The sequence below is a fragment of the Terrapene carolina genome, unplaced genomic scaffold, assembly GCF_002925995.2.
Source record: "Terrapene carolina triunguis isolate 2854851 unplaced genomic scaffold, T_m_triunguis-2.0 Scaffold194, whole genome shotgun sequence".
In the NCBI taxonomy this organism is placed as follows: Eukaryota; Metazoa; Chordata; order Testudines; family Emydidae; genus Terrapene; species Terrapene triunguis.
The window spans coordinates 811,294-829,620 of record NW_020664545.1 but is presented as its reverse complement, the minus strand read 5'-3'; the positions used below and the strand labels follow the sequence as shown (position 1 = coordinate 829,620).

The 18,327-nt window shown below is 45.6% G+C and overlaps 1 protein-coding gene across 1 annotated transcript in view; it reads right to left on the bottom strand.

The window, feature by feature from the left end:
- INSR (insulin receptor) overlaps positions 1–18,327 on the bottom strand; it is a 106,111-nt gene that overhangs the window by 14,994 nt on the left and 72,790 nt on the right. The window contains exons 4-15 of the mRNA XM_026655084.1: positions 17,557–17,702; positions 16,998–17,142; positions 16,546–16,760; positions 14,262–14,388; positions 11,987–12,237; positions 10,734–10,901; positions 9,327–9,528; positions 6,000–6,035; positions 4,383–4,657; positions 3,974–4,116; positions 1,041–1,200; positions 101–200 (exon numbers count right to left, since the gene is read on the bottom strand). Of these exons, the coding sequence (XP_026510869.1) occupies positions 101–200; positions 1,041–1,200; positions 3,974–4,116; positions 4,383–4,657; positions 6,000–6,035; positions 9,327–9,528; positions 10,734–10,901; positions 11,987–12,237; positions 14,262–14,388; positions 16,546–16,760; positions 16,998–17,142; positions 17,557–17,702 (1,968 nt within the window). The remainder of the gene's footprint in view (positions 1–100; positions 201–1,040; positions 1,201–3,973; positions 4,117–4,382; positions 4,658–5,999; positions 6,036–9,326; positions 9,529–10,733; positions 10,902–11,986; positions 12,238–14,261; positions 14,389–16,545; positions 16,761–16,997; positions 17,143–17,556; positions 17,703–18,327) is intronic.

The window sequence follows — 18,327 nt, the reverse complement described above, 5'->3', positions numbered from 1 at the left end:
TAAAATCTGTTACCTCTTTTATAAAGCCACAGAAAACTACTAGCATATCTCTTTGGTAAAACATTTTGTTGTTCTGCTGAGAGCGATATACGTCACCCACCTCTTTTTCACAAATACGTAGGCAGCTCCAACAATTCCAATAATTATTATGGAAAAAATGATTGGGACAACAACAACAGCAATATTAGACTGAGGGTTCACTGAGAGAAAGAGAGAGAGAGAGAGAGAGAGAAAGAGAGAGAGAGAGAAAAAAGTGTTACGTGGGCTTCCAAGCAGTTTAGTCTTTTCTTGACTGAAATCCCCCCAGGAACACCTGCACACCCATGAGTGCAGGGTAAGATTCTGCCAAAGTGACAGGAGTCAGAGGTGCTCCATGCCACTACAGAGTTGGCCCAACAGTGCACAAAGCAGGCATCTCTTCCTATCCAAACCTGCTGTGCTCCACCCAGAACAAGATTGGCAAGCACCTCAGCACTTTGACGGCTGCAGACGATCCAGCTAGCTGGCTAATTCATGTCAAATGTGGGCAAATCAAAGTGCTTAGGAACATCCCTGATGATGGGAACTTTGAACAGAACCAGAGGCGGCTCCCAAATGATCTCCCATCTCCACTGCCTTCTTGCGCTCCCAAACTCAAGTGCAGAGCAAAGCCATTTCCGACACAAAGTGGATGGGAGTGCTTTTCTCGCTATTCAACTCAATGCAGAAGGCAGCTCTTCAGTTTCAAAGAGCCCACTTCCAGAGGTTTCTAAGCTCACACACAGGAAGACAGTTTGCTTTGCCCTGAAGCCATTGGCAAGCAATGCACGGCCACCCAGGACTGTGACCTCAGCGTTAACAAATAAGTGAGGGAAATAGATCAGCTTTTAAGAGACTGATTTTCAAGTTTCTCTAACGCGCTTGCCACTTGTAATCCCCATATCACCGTACTTTTCCCCATGCACTTCTATTCCAGTGCACCTGCTCTGTGCTGTGCTTCCCTCTCCAGAAAATAGCCCGGATTTCTATTAAAACATTAAACTTTGAATAAGCAAACTCACAATAATCAGCCACATAGAAATACGTGGGCTCTGTCCACGACCCATTTCCTGCCAGCGAGGTGGCTCGGATTCGGACGCTGTAGTTTCCAGGCTGTAGTCCACGTAACTTAAAGCCCTGTTCATTAGCAAACTGCTTACGAGAAACGCAGCGGTGTGCCTCCTGCAGGAGGATGGAAAACGACAGCTTTACTTCACTGCCTCTTGAAGAATGCAGCACAGTCAGGAGGCCTGTAACAATCAACCTCCCTTCCACAAATTAATCTGCAAATCTTCCCCGCCCAGCCCCTGCTGAACCCCAATAGACAGAGGGCACAGCACAACAGCCCCGTGTCTAGGGAGACTGAGATGATGCTGGAAATAGCAACTTGTGACCAAGAATTATGAGCTCTCAGATCTGGCCTGCCCTAAGGCTGTTACTCAAGAGCACTGCTCTCCACCTGTGCCCAATGAAACAAGCACGTGCACTTCTTTGACATGCAGCCCCTGTTGCAGTCATCCGGGCCCTTTGCACCTCGAGACATGGCTGTTCCTCAGAACTCCCCCAGACACCAGCGCTGGGGAAGATGAACTGCAGCACCATAATCAGTGCTAGCTCCCTGCACGTTTCCAAGTGCGATTCCAGGTGGTGGGTTTAGACTATAAATTCTAAAGCACTAAGTCACTCAGGACCTGATTTCATGGGGGCTGGCTCTGCCAATGGGATGTAAATAGGTGGATGCTGCTAGCAAGGGTTATCCCCACATTCTGGAGTCTCCCCTCACCCCCAGCTCACTGCCAGAGCCCAGATTAGTTAAGCTTTCCAGCACCTGTACTTGGGTGGAGAGTCTGGGCCATGTAACAACAGAGCAATTCTGGCATTTGGGGTGGATTTCAGAGTCTGCTAGAGCAGACATTCCTATGTATCTGAACACGCTAGTGGGCAGGCAGCCAGAGCACAGCATGGCAGCTTATCACCTGCATTGTTTATACACAATCAAATACAGTTACTGCAAGTCAGAACAGGAGAGCGCCATGAGTCCCCAGGGTCCTTTTGCCTTTGTCCAGGAGGATGTCTAGGAAGGGCTTTTATTTATATCACTAACATCTGGGTGCTTTTAAATGTATTTCAGCTAACGCCATAATGATTTATTGCAGCCAGTGGGCAGTTTCCTATGAAAGCCGCTGAGAATTCTAATACCCTGGTTAATGGTGATTTTCATTTGGCATCAAATCAACATTCAAAACACCAAAAGAAGAGTTCTTAAACAAACAAAAGGGTGGGAGAGCTAGAAAGGCCAAGACTTCAGCCTTCCTACCAACTCATAACTTAGGCACATATTTAACACCCAAAGAAGTTCAGTGACTAGCAGTAGTTTATTCCTAACACTATTTATTCATGAAATCATTCACTGATCTCAGCACATACCCAGCCCACTGCAGGGAGGGAAGGGCTGCATATCACCCTGAGAGTTGGATTTGAAAGGCAAAGAAAGAAAAGCCATAAAAACATGTTGCCCAAAGATCAAGAAAACAAACGAGAACAACAGCTATGTTAGTCCAAAGGTTAACTCTGCAAGTGGAGTATTCTGCTGATCACCCAAGAAGGAAGCTCATACTAAGCACAGTGCTACAACAAGTAACCAAAGGAAGACGAGCTAAATCACAAGCTATTTCAAATGAAGTCCTCCCATGGATACCTTTTAAAGGTTATTAGCATGAGGACTTCCACCCCCATAGTTCTCCTGAACAGCAAAGAGACAAATAATTGTGTGTTGGAATGCTCCGATCTTCCCCATTATAACGGTATATCCTGGGTTTCCCTCTCATTGTTAAGTAGTATTAGATCATGTGGGACGCATGCCATTTGCTGTACTGGGCCTCAATTCTGCCGTTTGTACTGGGCAGGCAAACCCTTCCACCCATGCAGAGCCCCACTGGAACCCTGCCCAGGCATTGGGGTCTGCCCATGCAGTTCAGGTTGCAGGATCAGGGTTGCCATTTACTATATCCTTGAACTGTAACTTCAATTGTTTCGCAATAAGCAGCTGAGATTTACATCTATATTGTTTCCATAGCTTTCTGTGCACTAAAATCCCTACAGAAATCCCTGCACCAGGCTAACAAATTAGAGACTCATGCTGAGGACACCGATATGTAGTGCTGTCCATCACCATGGAACACACTCCCAGAGGGTAAGAGTGGGCACATTTCTGTGCCAGAGTAGCTGGTAAGTTCATGCAAAAAAGAAACCAGACAAACTAGAACAATAGGGCAGGGTGGGCTGCCTTGCATTTCTGGAGCAACATCATGCAAAACAGAACTTCCACAGCTGGGTTTCCATGAACTCCTGCAGCCAGTCCTCCCTTGCAGCTATAGAGATACACTCTACGGGCAGAGCTGTGCTCTGTGTTACTCCTGCAGGAGGGGAGTGCATAGCTGCAGCCAGTCATTACCAAGACAGACATTCCAGGGCACTTTCATCATCATGGCAAATTCCAAAGGGATGTGGTCTCCTTGAAGATTGAGCACCATCCACATCGCACTCTGACTAGCTCTTTAAAGGGGGTGCTGCTATATTCAGTTTACATCCATCACTGGCAATTTGATTGTGCCACCAAAGTTTCTGGCGCCCACACGATTGCCGGCTGTGTCACAGCATTCCTTGGTACACACACTTTGGAATTCATTGGTCTTCCGTTCTAATATGTCCATACCAAGAAAGCTACCGAACCAGTGGTGATGGAGGCAGTTGGTGGGCTCTGCTTCAAACAGCCTCAATTCTGATCTTGTCCTGACACTTGATAAGGAGGAGATGAGTCCAGAGAATGTAGGAATATGCAAATTCAACTTCCCAGCTGCCACTACCAGCTATCACCCCATGTTAGAGCAAGGGTGTAGAGTGCACACCTACTCACATACCATCTATGGACAGGCTGAATGAAAGAAGCTCTCACCTCTGGCTCCCCAAGACGCCCATAATTCACTTCATATAGCACAATTAGCCCATTCGGCTCCTTTGGCTCCTGCCACTTCAAATGAACAGCATTTTTTTCGACCAGCTCATGGGTAACTGGACCAACAATGTCATCAGCCTTTGCTAAAACCAACAGATTTTTTACAAAGTTATGTTTAGAAAAACTTTAAGTTCTAAAATATTTTACAAAATGCAAACCTGGACCAGCCCAATATGTCAGCCTTTCCCACCTAACCAATGAACAGGGATATTTATTAGCAATAGGTACAGCCTAGTTCATCAGCATGAGCTTCCCAAGGCATTTTCTGAAATGCAGCTAACACATCGAGAAAACGGCCATTTAAAAATATTAGATTCCCCTGAAGCAAAGCTGAGTAAAGGCAACTTACCTTCTGGCATGGTTCTGGCACTAACATATGCTGCGACACTGCACCGGAATTCTTGGGCATCATGATTACAAGCATGGAGCTCAATGCGATACCCTGTAAAATGCTGCAGACCTGAGATAACCAAGGACTCCTTAGACTTAACTCTCTCAAAAGGTTTCTGTTCCTCTACAGTTTCAGGTGCTATTGCAGAGGAGGTATTCAACGAAGATGGGATGGTGGGTACCACCACAGTGGCATTAGCCACACTGCCAAGATCTCTTCGTTTTCGTGATGGCCTGCAGAACAATACATTTAAGAAATTATTCACCATATTTAGCTCAAACATATTTATCTGGGAGTTCAGAGTTCATCTGAAAACTCAAATGCAAGTAGAGTGCACTTGCAATGCAGCACAATCTAAAGAATTCAGAACTTTTTGTTCTAACAACCCTGTCTCAATGTCTTTGCAGAAACGTTACCTTTTAGTGGTGCCTGATCTTGATCTACCTTTGTTTCATAACTGTACATAGAAATAATAAAAGCTAAGGCCAAAGTATGCAATGACTCAAGTTCTCCCAGTTCAGCACAGCTGAACATTGCAAAGATGTTACTAATCTCTGGGTTCTACAGAGGTAGGATGCTGCCTTAACAAGACTGCAATACTCAAGACTTCGCCCCCATTTACTGTAGCTTTGACCATATGGGATCATGTCCTAAGCCCTGAGTTTGAGCATATTGGGTGCTGCACATATTCCAGGCATCCTAAACCTGCATTTAAAACTCATAAGACTGGTTTCATGGCTCACTGGAGTGTGTCCACTACTCTGAGCCCTATAGTTTCTGTTTTGTACATGAAGAGAATTTTCACCCTTTCACACCAACCAGGTCTTGAATGTTCATTTCAACATTTTAAAGAATAAAGTTAAACAAAGATCCCAGTACTGCCAGACTCACATCGCACACATTAGTAACATTCAGTAGTGGTTAACTGAAGTTTTTCTTTCAAATTACTGTATATTAGTTAGCAGATTTACTTCAACTTCTTGCTGTTGTGATTATCAAGTTGTCAGACATGACTTTGGCAGTCCCCCATACTGTAAGACAGAGCTGCTAGTTAACTTCAAAACCAGAAAAGGGGACATTTTTGTTTCACTAGAATTCAGTACCAAGCACCAGCCTGATTCTCTCTCCCCACCCTTCCCCCCCCCCAAATTATGTTAAATCAAGATAGTTACAATCAGCGTTTGAATCCTGTGATCACATTTGCAACTAGGAATTTCAGGCTGGGAACTCTGAGCGAATTGGGGGATCCAAGTTATGCCAGGAACAATCAATATTAGTTGCATGAGGGGAATCCATGTTCCCTGTTTCCCTCAATGAGAATTTTCCATCACTCTCTTACCAGACACGTTAAAATCCAAATCACATGTTAATGGGAACAATTGTGATCTTTGCTATTAAAGCGAGTCATCTGAAAGGAACCAGCACTATGAACATCTCCAGAGTTTACAAATGCAACAAGCTGTTGAAGCAAATCTTTGCTGCTGAATTGAACTTTCCACTGCCACCCTCAGACTATCAAGCACATGATTGGCTAACTAAAATTGCAGCAGGTGATTGCATGGGTCAGGTCTTTACCTAGAGTCCTCAGTTCCATTCCCTGATGTTATTTTTCTGAAAAAACAAATGCAACCACTTTGAAAGCAGATCTAAAATGTGGTAGATTTAAACATTATGTTTCGCACAGTAATACAGACCAATTCACTGGCAAGAGGGAACGTGACACCGAATGGCAGGCTCAGCACAGCACATTCTTGGCTTTAGATTTCTATTCCTGTAATTACTAATTAACTCCAGACAAACCATTTTTAAGTTGTTGTTCTCCTAACTTGCGCATTGCTCTGAACTGTGCCCTCTAATAATGAGGCAGAGTTCAAAGATGCAATACTAGGTCACAATTAAAAACAGATCACCTCCCACCCACCCCAAGGAATCTTTATGGTTAACTAGAATCTTGTTTACACTTCACAATTTAGCTCTTCCCCACTGTTTACAAAGTGCTGACTCAGCAGTTTCCCCAAGTCCGAGATTATTTTTGTTTTTCACAAGTACAACAGTAATCTCCCTGATGAGAGCTGTGCTACTCGGCACTCTCCTCTAACCTAGAGCTGTGAATGGAAAAATACAGAAAGAACTCTTAAAATGCTAGAGAATAAGAAAAGCTTCTGAAGCTGCAAACTCAAGAACTCCAAGTCTTTTATTGTTCTAAATCGGACCATGGGCCAAATCGGACCGCAAGACGCTTTTGAACAGACCCCAAAGTCTTTTTATTTACTTATTATTGTTGTTGTTGTTTTTTAAATTTTCTCTGGAGTCTGGACCTTGACTATACCTTGACCAATAAATTTGGATCTTGACAAAAAATAATTAACTAACCCTTCCTAGATTTAAAGCAACTCCCTTGCTAAATCCTCTCTGCTCTCCTCGCTGTCATTCCAGCCTCTCTTTTCAATACAACCCAAGGCTATTCAGGTGGCTTCAGTGGTTAGCTATGTGAAATACCCAGGTCTGGTCTCCATTCCCAGATTTCCCTGTCCCCCAGAGAGGCTGGGTCTAGCAGCGCTGTGAGAGAGTGCTCAGTCCCAGAGGAGGGGAAACACCTGGGAACACCCACCAGGGATGACCCTGGCTGAATCAGAAGCATTTATTGGCTCAGTAGCAGCCATATAGTCCTTTCTCAGGGGTGAGCCTTCAGGAGGAGGGGGCATTTGAGCCTCGCTCTGTTTTTTTCCGATGTAATACTCCTCACCCCCATTCGAGCTCTCACGTTCCAATTGCTTTGGAAGCTTCTTCCTTACTGTTGCTCATCCCTGTGTGAAACTCTTTCCAGTACAAGAGCAAACCATGTGATAAAGAAGAAACAAAACATCAGCTTGTGACCACCACTGTGTTCAGCTGCAAGAGGAAGTCACGAATCTCACAGCTGGGGTGAAAAGTTCCCTACCGATGGCTAGGAAGGGGGCTATGGGAAGGCAGTGCCTTAAGAAATCCATAGCCTATTCTATCAATGCAAAAGGAAGTTAGCCTACAAGTTCTATGCAAGTCCCACCCCACCCGCACTCAGTCCGCCTTGCACTTGGCCAGGGAGCAGTCCTTGTGACACTCCTTCCCAGACCGAGTTCTGAGAGTGGGTCAGACCAAAAAAAAAAAAAAAAAAGAGAAGCAGTGGGATTCAGGCTGGCTGGGTGTGTCTGTGGCAGGGCACGGCTTCGGGCACAGACATTGCCTGGGGAACAGGTTTCCTGAAACAAACAGGGAAGGGGGAAGGAGGAAGAAAAAAGCCGAAAGGAAGCAAGGAGAGCCAACAGGGAGGCAATCAGGGGGGAGATGGGCCCCCTCTTTACTACCCCTACCACCTTCTGCTTACAACCCCGCACAATTTCACAAGCCTCCTGCTGGTCTCCTACAAGGGCCTGGTCTTCCTTTTCATGACGAAGCAGGCTCTGCTTTCAAGTAGGGGTCTCTACAATGCTGTTAGGGAGGAGGCCATTGGCAGTTAGCGGCAGCAGAAATGAGATATGGAATTAAATACATATCCTATTCTGCTGCCAGACCCTGGATAAGTTGCCCTGGAGCAGACTAGCAGGCAAGAAACAGCAGCAAAACAACCTCTAATTCACTTTGCCACTCATCACAAAAGTCAACCTAGCAGGCAGACTAGATGTCAGGAGAACTGTGTCTCTGCTGCTGGCTTATGACAGTGAAGGGGCCCTGTATTAGTAAATTAATTAATGTAACAGGGCTGGAGGTTTCTTCCTTAGCAGGCTGACAAGGTGGTGTCTTGGTTATTTGTTTCTTCTTAGAATACATACCCCAGAAACTGGCCTGAGAAGCATCCTGGGCTGGCTGCACAATAAAATTAAAAATCACATTATAAGAACCGTTTGCCTAGATCAAGAGGATATTGCCTATGTGATAATGGCTTGTATCCTCTCTGCCTGCTGAGTACACAGAGTCCTGGGCAATCCCACTGTAGCTCTACATTTCACACTGAAACCTGCTCATCGCCACAGCACAAGCAGTAAGAAAATAGAGAAGTAAGGGACTTTGCAGATGCTTCCATGTGCCAATGGCAGGCATCACTCACTCAGGCTCAGAGAGAGGAATGCTGTTTAGTACTGCACTTTAAATAAAAGCATTCATTGTCATAGCTAGGCCTTTGTCAGGCAGCTGCAAATAAATATTTTCTGGTTAAGTGCAACCAGCAGAGAACAGATTTGATGCCTGAAACTCATTATGATAGTTTAGAGAGAAAATTACTACCAACCCCAACTTGATTCCCATAGTGCATTCTCTGTAACTCATATGAAGTGCGAACACATTCAACGTCACTTAATGTGACACAGTGTGTGCCATTCAAAACAGGCCTTTTACCACCCACAGCAGTTACATTCCTCATGGTATTGGAGGTATTTCCCATGCTAAGTACAGGGAAGACCGCAAATACCGCAGTAAAAGACAAGGCTGTGGCATGGTAAACTTCCCTTTTTCTTCTTTTATTTTTAAGTGGCTATTGCGCAAAAGCTGCAAAAAAGTTTCAGGCAGAAGAAACGGTCATTTCTGGCATCACACAAGTTTAAATAAGCTTCCAGGTTTTTAATAATTCGCTGAGATTTCTCAGTTTATGAGGTCAGGCTGAGGAGAATGCCGAGATCATGCAGCAAACTGGGGTTTCCCAAAACTGAGGTAACATCAGTTGTTCGAGTTCTAGTTTCACCAGTCTCAGCCACATATCCATCCAGATTTTGCTCTAGACAGCCCTGTAGATATCTTTGTCTGACATAGTGCCCTGGAGAGACTGGCAACATGACCAAACCCTGCCTTCAGTCTTCGGTTTCACTTTGTCAATTTACATTTCCCCACCCCAAGCCAACTAAACATAGCAGCAGTGGCAGAGTTTGTTACCTGGGGACAAACACCTCATTGTGGAGATAGTTCTCAAACATTTTGCGGAAGGCAGACTCTTCCTGCTCCTTCTGTATTTGAGAGTCAGTTTTTGGACAGGAACAACATTCTCCACTGATGTCCTCGTTTTCACTTTGATTATATTTATGAGGGTCTTCAGATTCAAAAGGGGGAGACCAAGTCCTCGACGGCAATTTTAGTCCTATGGAGAAAAGAATTCTTAGATCACACACACCGCCTTGCAAAAGTCATTAGCTGATTGGCACAGCAGTTTAAGTCACATAGATTAAAAAAGTCAGAACTATTTCCAGATTATTCCTTGAAGGTCACTGAGCTGACATTCCTTTTGGCACGTCTCTTCCCCACATGGAGCCTTGAAATCCAGACGCAGCATCCTGGCTGGCAGCTTGTCACATATATACCAGCAGCAGTGAACCATCCTGCCATGGATGCTCCAGTCTAATGAATTTCCAAACACTAAATCAGCTCCGCTTAGCCACGTTGGGCCAGCATACAACATAGCTGATGCCCTCCTCAGCCCTGAAAGGGGTGTACGTATTGGCAGATCAGAGGTTACAAGTAGGATCCTAGGTGAGGTAGAGTTCACCACTTCAATGGATGTTTATGACACACGCAGCAAGACAGCAGGGCATTGTTCACTGGTGACATGTTTAAGGGCTTGTCTACACTGGCTTTCAAACCAGGATTAAGCACAGCATACTGTTGGCTGTAGCCAAAAGGGTCTTCTAACATGACTCTGCCAGCTGGGGTGGGTGAAGCCTATAACCTGTAACTAGGGGCTGCTGGATTCATGAAACATTCAGACACCAGTCCTCTCACACCTTGGGTCTAGAAGTCTCTAGTCTGCAGATGTGAAACAGCCTTTGGCTCTAATCTGTGCTTGAAGTGTCATGACACTTGGAAAGACACCCGTAAATCTCTTTAGCCCCAAAACAGATCTAGAAGCCACAGAGGGGGTTACATTTCAGATTAATCTGACCCCAGGTCTCCAGAAGCCCAACAATATTTTCATCTCACTCTTATTAGCTTTGATAAAACTGGTTACCCAGATTAAGAGAAGCAAGAGCAGAAGGCAGATCCCAGAAGGCTTAAGACATCTGATTTTACTGTGTTCAAACCAACCAACCAACCAGCCATTCCTCACGATCTCTGATGGCGGGCCTGGCAATAGTGACCAGGGCAATGCAAAAGACAGTGGGAGAACACAGCCTTAACAGCTTTGGCTACATCACTGTGTGCTCCAAGAGCATCATCCATTAACACGCCACGATCCTGTGTCCCACCCACCTCCCACATGACAGAGAAAGAAACCCCACAGCTAGTATGAGACTAGCAGAGCCCGGAAGCTTGAATGTTAAACCCGGGATGGGAAAAAAGGGCACCTACCCTTCAGGCAGTAGTCGAGTTCGAAAAGCTCGCTGTCCTCCAGCTGCTTCTGCCAAAACACAAGGTAGTGTGTGATGTTCCCGTTCGGCTCAGAGGGCGGCTTCCACTTCAGAATGATCTGGGACGAAGAGTTGGAAACCGATATTGGATCTAATGGGACTGAGGGAACTGAAGGGAGAAAGACACAGAGGTCACTCAGATCACTGTACCAAAAGAGACCGAGGATACGAGGCAAGAATTATTGTGACGCTTTGGGATTCAACCCAGACCAGGGAGGGATTGTGTCACTGCCTGCCCTGCAACTCTGGGTGCCTTCTGTGCTATGGCTCACAGCCCTGACACCAACAGCCAGCCTACAACCAAGCAGGTCACACCCTGGCTTCCACCACCCAGTTACTTTTTGCAGAATGATCCCAACACCCTCCCAGCCCTGAATTTCCCCCAAACCGTCTGCAGGGGTCCCAGAATTGAGAGTTACTGTGTTACCCCTCTCAGTCAGCCCCACCTTAGAGACAGGAGGATCAGAGCCACCCTGCCCTCCCCACAGGACTCCCGGCAGTGCTAGTACCAGTCTCACCTATTGTCTGGTACAGTCTATCGACTTTTTTCACTAAACTGGAGCCCTCTCACTGCCCCCTGAATGAAACCTACACAAACTGACCCTGGTCCTGATCTCATTGCTGATAATCATCATCACAATAAGGGAAGGGAAAAAAAGTAAGCTTACTCTGGGTCTTCCAATGCACCTGATTTCACCTGTCTCTTCTCTGGACAGGGACTATCTTTATATTTTGTGTGTTTTGCACAGTGAAAACACACATTGCCAGTACTGAAGTAAGTAATTATGGGGATTCAATTCAGTTCTCTCCCCAGTGAATGGTCAATTCCCTCGTATATTATTTCCTTATAGTCTTCCAACCAGGCCTCAGAACATTAAGACTCACCTTTTTCCAACATTACTTGGTTTGTCCTGATTCAACAGTTTGCTTTACCAGGCAAATAAACAGAAATGAAGGGAGAAATGTCCTGCACAGAAAAAAATTCAGACCTCCCCCATCCCAGATTCAATGGCACTTGATGACACTGCAGCAGGGTTACACCAGCGTGTGAACACGATCATGCACAAGAATGAACAAGGAGCCTGCGTGCATTATATTCAGGCACACAGCGCCAGTGGAGAGACCAAGAACCATTCAGGCAAGGAGTTTGGTGGGTATGTTTTTCCTTGCCATATGCAAGGGGACAGTACTCACCGGTAGCATTGGTCTGGACGTAGATAATTTCGCTCTTTGCACCGTATGTCCTTCGTTCGTCCGAGAAGGTGACCAGCGTCTTAACGAACACAGCGTACTGAGTCCACGGCTTCAACCCCCGCAGGAGCCACCCCGGCTGGGCCTGAGCTTTCGGCTCATTTGACCGTGGGGGAGGGTCAACATCAACCACTGTCCAACTATTTGATCCACAGGCGTCTTGTCCATCAAACTCGGTCACATTCTGGTATGGACTTTTTCCAAGGGAAAGAGAAGGACAAAGGCCTCACGTTAATAGAATCCAAACTGCAGGTTTTTAGGAAATAATCACAACAAATATGAAACACCAAAGACCATGATAATCCTTTATCCCAGGATTGCCAAGAGCTTTACAAACAGAGCATCACAACATCCGGGCAGGGTGAGGGTATTATCAGTTGGAGGAATTGAGGCACAGAGAGGTGAAGGGAGTCTGTCCATCCAGGAAGTCTGTCGGGAACCCTGTAATCTTGACATCCAACTGTCTAACGGTGCCACAAATCATCATCAGTCACTGCTCCACAGACACAGGATTTACCAAGCCAGAGCAAACCACTGGTCTGCAGAACACTATTCTCACTACAGTAGCCAGATAAAGGAAAATGCAACAACCTCAAACGAACCCACTGAGCCCGTGGTGCAATGGCCTAGCAGTGAGTGGGGTTGGATAGGGGGATGGGCATTATTTCTTCCAAACGGTCAGTTGACGCCTTGAAGCAGGAGGCAGCCAGAACCCAAAGCTTCTCCACAAACAAAAATGGAGGAATTCTACTCTTGCTTCAACATATGGAGACAGGTCTTTGCCCTTCTGTTCATATAGCCTGTCCCAAATGATGCTCTACTCAATCTGCCGCCCTGCTAAAGGAAAGCCAGCGATTTACAGCTGGTTTAGGAGAATGGAATGAAATGGCAATCAGACAAAGGTGGCTGTAACTTGATCTGTTATAAGGAAGCTCAGAACAGCTGCTTGAGTCACCCCATGGGGAAAGAACAGGTCTCTCCAGGATCCAAACTAGTTCTTGTCATTAGCTGCATTGCCCACCGCTGAGAAAACAACACAGCAGCACTCAAGGAGCTCAAAGATGCTCAGGAATCCCAGATCTTCTCACATCTGGGCTGGTTTGTTTTTTAAAAACTGAATTCAGGGGCATGGGCTCTACAACCATTCCAGACACGAAAGACCAATATTCCTCCAGCCACAGTAGAATCTAACCCCAAGGAGCGAGCAGGAGATGGGCCATGGCAGAGGTAGTCCCTACAGAACATCTGGCACATAGGGAAGGAAATATTCATCGTCTGGGACTTCAGCAGGAAGTCGCCCTCCTTGGGAAGCACAGAGTCATATTGGCCAGTTCTGCCTTCTTATCATCTAAACTGAAGCAGTCAAATTTTACTGTTTAAATAATTTTTTTTAAATTAAGTATTATAGAGCTCTCTCCTGCTCACCAGGAAACAGGGAAATAAATGCTCCTTTCCAGAAGTTCAGTAATCTCCAGTCAGAGGGTCCAGGAATACCATTCCTTACAATGCATTTTAGCTTCCCAAGCAAGCTACAGCTCATGAGCGGTGCAAGACCTCCCGGCCATGGGACAGCTCAGAGCTCTGAGTTCACGAAAGGGGGTGCAGTTGCCTGGGAAGGGATTTTGTGAAATCTTTATTTTACCGCTGGTGTCATCAATTCACTTAGCTTTCTGCCTGTTGACAAGGGCTTTGATTTGAGACCACGGACCAATGAATGCCTCCCACATCTCACAGAAATTCTGGATGTGTGGGGTGAGCTATAATTCAGGCCAATTGCGGCCGGCCGGCCTCAGCAGAGCCAGTTTGATATCCCTGATTTTTTAAAAATGGCTCTAGTCTGAAAGGGAACAGAAATGCCCCACTCCTCAGTGCAAATGGAGAGGTGACAAAATCTACGGCTTCTGTAATAAGTGCTGAATTGAATGAGCTTCAATTCTGATTTTTAAGTTATTCTTTAGAGTATTTTTGCTGTACCTGACACAGCTAACGCAGGGATCATAATTAGTACCTGTGCAGCAGAAAAGTGACATTGGAAATTTACATGAAATGGTCAGACATTTACAAGAATTAAACAGTGGTAACAGTGATTGGTCTGAAATCTGCTCTTTGAGGTCAGAAATAGTTTGTGGAAGTACTTTGAGCTACTAAGGGACTGCGTGGCTTGGGGTCATCTGAGTTGGCATCTCCCCAGAGTTATTGTACAGACTTCTATACTTACGCTTCCTTGTAAAAAAGCATAAATCCTAGGAGATCACGGAAGTCAGGTGGCCAGTACGGCTCCCACTTTAGTAGGATCTTATCATGAGATGTTCTGATAGACGAAAACTTCAGCAATTCATTTTCACCTAAAGCAAAAGACAAAGGATATTGCTTTTTACTTTATTTTAAAACTGAAGCGGTTTCTTTTAAGTTCCTGTTTTGCATAAACACATTTTAGAACCAAAGCTCTGGGAAATGCTTAGAGCTGGGAAGAACTGTATATTTTAGATTACAGTTGTAAAATGGTAGGATTGTGAACAATCCAATGGACTTATTGATTGGTTTGCTCAACATATCCAGTTTACAGGTTCTCTGTTCAGTGAGATGTCTGTTGTCAAATCTACCTACTAGTACTTGCTTAAACAGGGCAGATAACGTGGGTCAGAAACAACTGACACTCTTGTAAAAATTCTTATAAAAGAAACTGTACTTACATGAGCTGGTGTTGAGAATAAAAAGCATTAAAGCAAGAACCGGAGATAGGACTTTTTGCGTAACATTGCATCAGTGATACAGCACATGCTTGCTATGGTGACACACCTAGCTACTATTGTGGAGACAAAAATGAGCCAGGCTGAGCAGCAGAAAAATGGAGGAAAAAGCAAAGCTGAACTGATTTTAATAAGCCAAATCTAGTGAAGAATCCGATGTTTACAACTGGACTGTCTACAGAATGGAGACTCAGGAGAACCCGTAGTCAATTATTTAAAGCGATAAAGAAATAAAAGCTGCCTCAATCCTAGATAGACAGAAATCTAAAGCCTAAATGGGTTAAAATTCATGCTAGTCTGCAGAGACAAGACCAATGAAATGGTTTGTGAAGCTGCTCTAGCTTCTGCCTCCACTGTGATGAAATGCCCAGTCCTGCCAGGGAAGAGCAGGGTCCCATTGCAGAGAAGAACATGAACGACAGAAGCCATTGCAAGGCGAGAAGGCTTACAGTCTATTATTTCCAAGGGACCCAGGAAGGATAAACTGTGAAGCATTGATTGGATTTGCCATTCCCTGCAGTAGCTGCACGAGGGAGGAAGGCTGTTAAGTTTGCTGGTGCTTAGTCCAGAAAAAACAATGGATTTTTTTTTTATAAAGAGGATGCTGCCAATTTGAAAACTAGACTTGAATCAAACAAAAAGCCAAACACATCAGCAATGGGTAGTTTGGGGCAGACGTGAAGAGGAGCAAACCACAGCTGAGCCCACCAGAGGTAGCACTGGGAGGGAGGAGGGCTGCTTGAAAGACAAACTGGACAGCCTGCCTGGCAGCTTTGCACCAAGAGTCTCTCACAACCACACAAGAGCACAGTTTGGGCCCCAGATCCAGTCTCTCACTCCCTGGGCCAGCAGAGGCAGCGCCCTCTGGCTCTGGGAAAAGCCCACTGCTGCTCTTTGGCTGGAGAGGGGATAGGAATCCTGCAGAGGCAGCACCCTCAGATCCAGTTCACTCTGCCTCACCTAAGGCTGGGGTGGGTCTGAGAGGCTCGACTGGCACCCGTTGTGCCCTGCTCAACCATGGGAAAGCCTGTTTGAGTGGCATCTTTGGCTGGGAACAGGGTGAGATGCTGGCTCTGAGCACTCAGGCTAAGGCCTGGGAATGCTGCTGGAGGCAAAGCTGCCCCCTCTGTATTCCTTAGCTCTGTTGACATGGGACCTTCCTTATTATTACTTGAAAGGAAACTGCCAGCCTTTAAAAATAAGTCACATTTCTGCTTCAAAAGTTTCTCCGACTGTTGTCACAGCAACCGCTCCAAACGAACTGAGCAGAAATACTCTCTCCTTTTCAGTTTATTTTGCAGCATTTGTTCATTGTCACCACTTCCCATCGCACAGAGAAAGGAGACAATTAAACATGTGCACAGCAGCAGGGCCCAGATGCCCCACTCAGGATTGAGGCTGTGGCATGTGACGTGCTGCGCAAAGACACAAGGCTGACCAGACCCTGCCTGAAGAACTCCCAGTCAAAGAGTGGGAGGGGGAAGGGCACCACAAAATGTTGTGGGGAAAAACCGTATAACCACAAAAGCTGGCAGGGGGCCTCCAGGGCAGAGATCAGACCTGAAACTACTTTTAACTCGTGGCAAGTTGAGAGTGTCCCTTCAGCTAGCTTACAGAGTAACTGATGTGCCTGGGGCTTTACACAGAGAGCACCAGGGCAGTCCCTGCCCTGAGAACTTCACAAGACAGACAAGGAGGTTAGCAAGAGGGTGCATACGGCACAGATCTCTTCACATTATGAAGCTTCCTTACAAGAGGCTTGGTCGCCATTTGTCTTCTGGGCTATGTCATTCCTCTCCTGACGTCCCTTAGTCCCAGAGATCTCCTCCATCTTGTGGATTTCTGACAAGCAGAGTTTGGGGTTATAATGAAAGAAGAGCTTCCCCCTTGCTATGCTGAGGTTGTGTTTGCTCCAGTCCCAGAGCTGGCGCAGGTTCTGATTGTCGAGGGCATAGAAGGAGTAATTCCTGTGAGAAGAGACAGAATGGAAGAGGATGGGTTCATTATTAAACTGGCTTTTCTCATGCACTAATCCAGACATCACATGAAAGTTCCCCACACAGAGTATCATAAGGACAGGCTGCAACTATGGGCAGACAGCAGTTAAACACACGTTTAAAAATAATTTGCTAACATTTTCCTGATGACTTACATTGGCCCCCAATATGTAATAACAGACTGAAGCATCTTATATAAAAACTCACCCAGCTTCTAACGTCTCCCCTTTAATCAGATGTAGCTTACGAAAAAAAGAAAGAGAAACCAAGGCATAGGAGCGGCGAATTTTTAGGTAACCTGAGATTTCTTCAATCAAGCCAAGATTCGCTTCAAGCTCAGCTGCTATGTTATCTGGGGAGAGGGAAACAATAGGTTTAGGCTCTCTGATACCATGGTGATGAGCACTGTACCAGATCCCATTATTGTTCTAAAAGATCTGCTCTGGGAATTATTCTGGAACAGTTCTATGGCCTGTGTTATACAGGAGGGTCAGTGATCCCTTCTAGCCTTCAATCTATGAAACTTAATTTACGTTTCGATAACTAACTACATAGAGGGATTAATTCCTGAATCACTGTGGGGCTGAAGCACGCTTTCTGCAAACAAATTCTCCGCATTCAAAGCTTTAAAAGCCCTGCAGAGATCTCAGGCTCAATGGACACTGCCTCATTGTCCTTTTTGACATGCAGTTCTCTCTCCCTACTGTCATGCTTTTCCACATTCTGCAAGTTCTCCCTGATGCAGCTCATAAGATGCAGAGCTTACTTCCTCCACGGATGTTTATGACTAAACTTCCATTAATGATGGTGCAGCCACGAAGCTCCTGTGCAGATGTCACTGAATCAATTATCTTCTCTTTGCCGTAGTCACAAACCTTCGGACAGGGCCCTGCACATGGAGAACAGTGCAGGCTGAAAAACAAGAGAGTGCAGAAGATATATGACAGATGTTTTTACAGAGCATAAACTGGGGCTTCTCCATCAGAATTCATACATGCAGGGTAATCAATTGAAAACGCAACAGTATTTTGACAATATGCTGAGCGGCTTACTTGTATCACACATAATACCTGGCTCTAAACAGCCTCACATAACACTTGAATATTCCTAAAAATCACTTTTTTCTTCGTTGAAGTCCCAGCACTGGAATACAAGATATTGTGACAGAGGACAATTTCTCCTCACCAGTCTGAGGATCAAAACCAGAATGAGAGATCTGATAAAGAAAGAATCATCTAATGGTCTAAGCAGCTTTGATTTTAATTCAACAATGAATCATAGGACTGGAAGGGAACTTGAGAGGTCATCTAATCCAGTTCCCGGCACTCATCTCAGGATTAAGTATTATCTAGAGCAGTGGTTCTCAAAGCCGGTCTGCCACTTGTTCAGGGAAAGCCCCTGGCGGGCCGGGCCGGTTTGTTTACCAGCAGCGTCCGCAGGTTTGGCCGATCGCGGCTCCCACTGGCCACAGTTTGCCGCTCCAGGCCAATGGGGGCTGCGGGAAGGGCGGCCAGCACATCCCTCGGCCTGCGCCGCT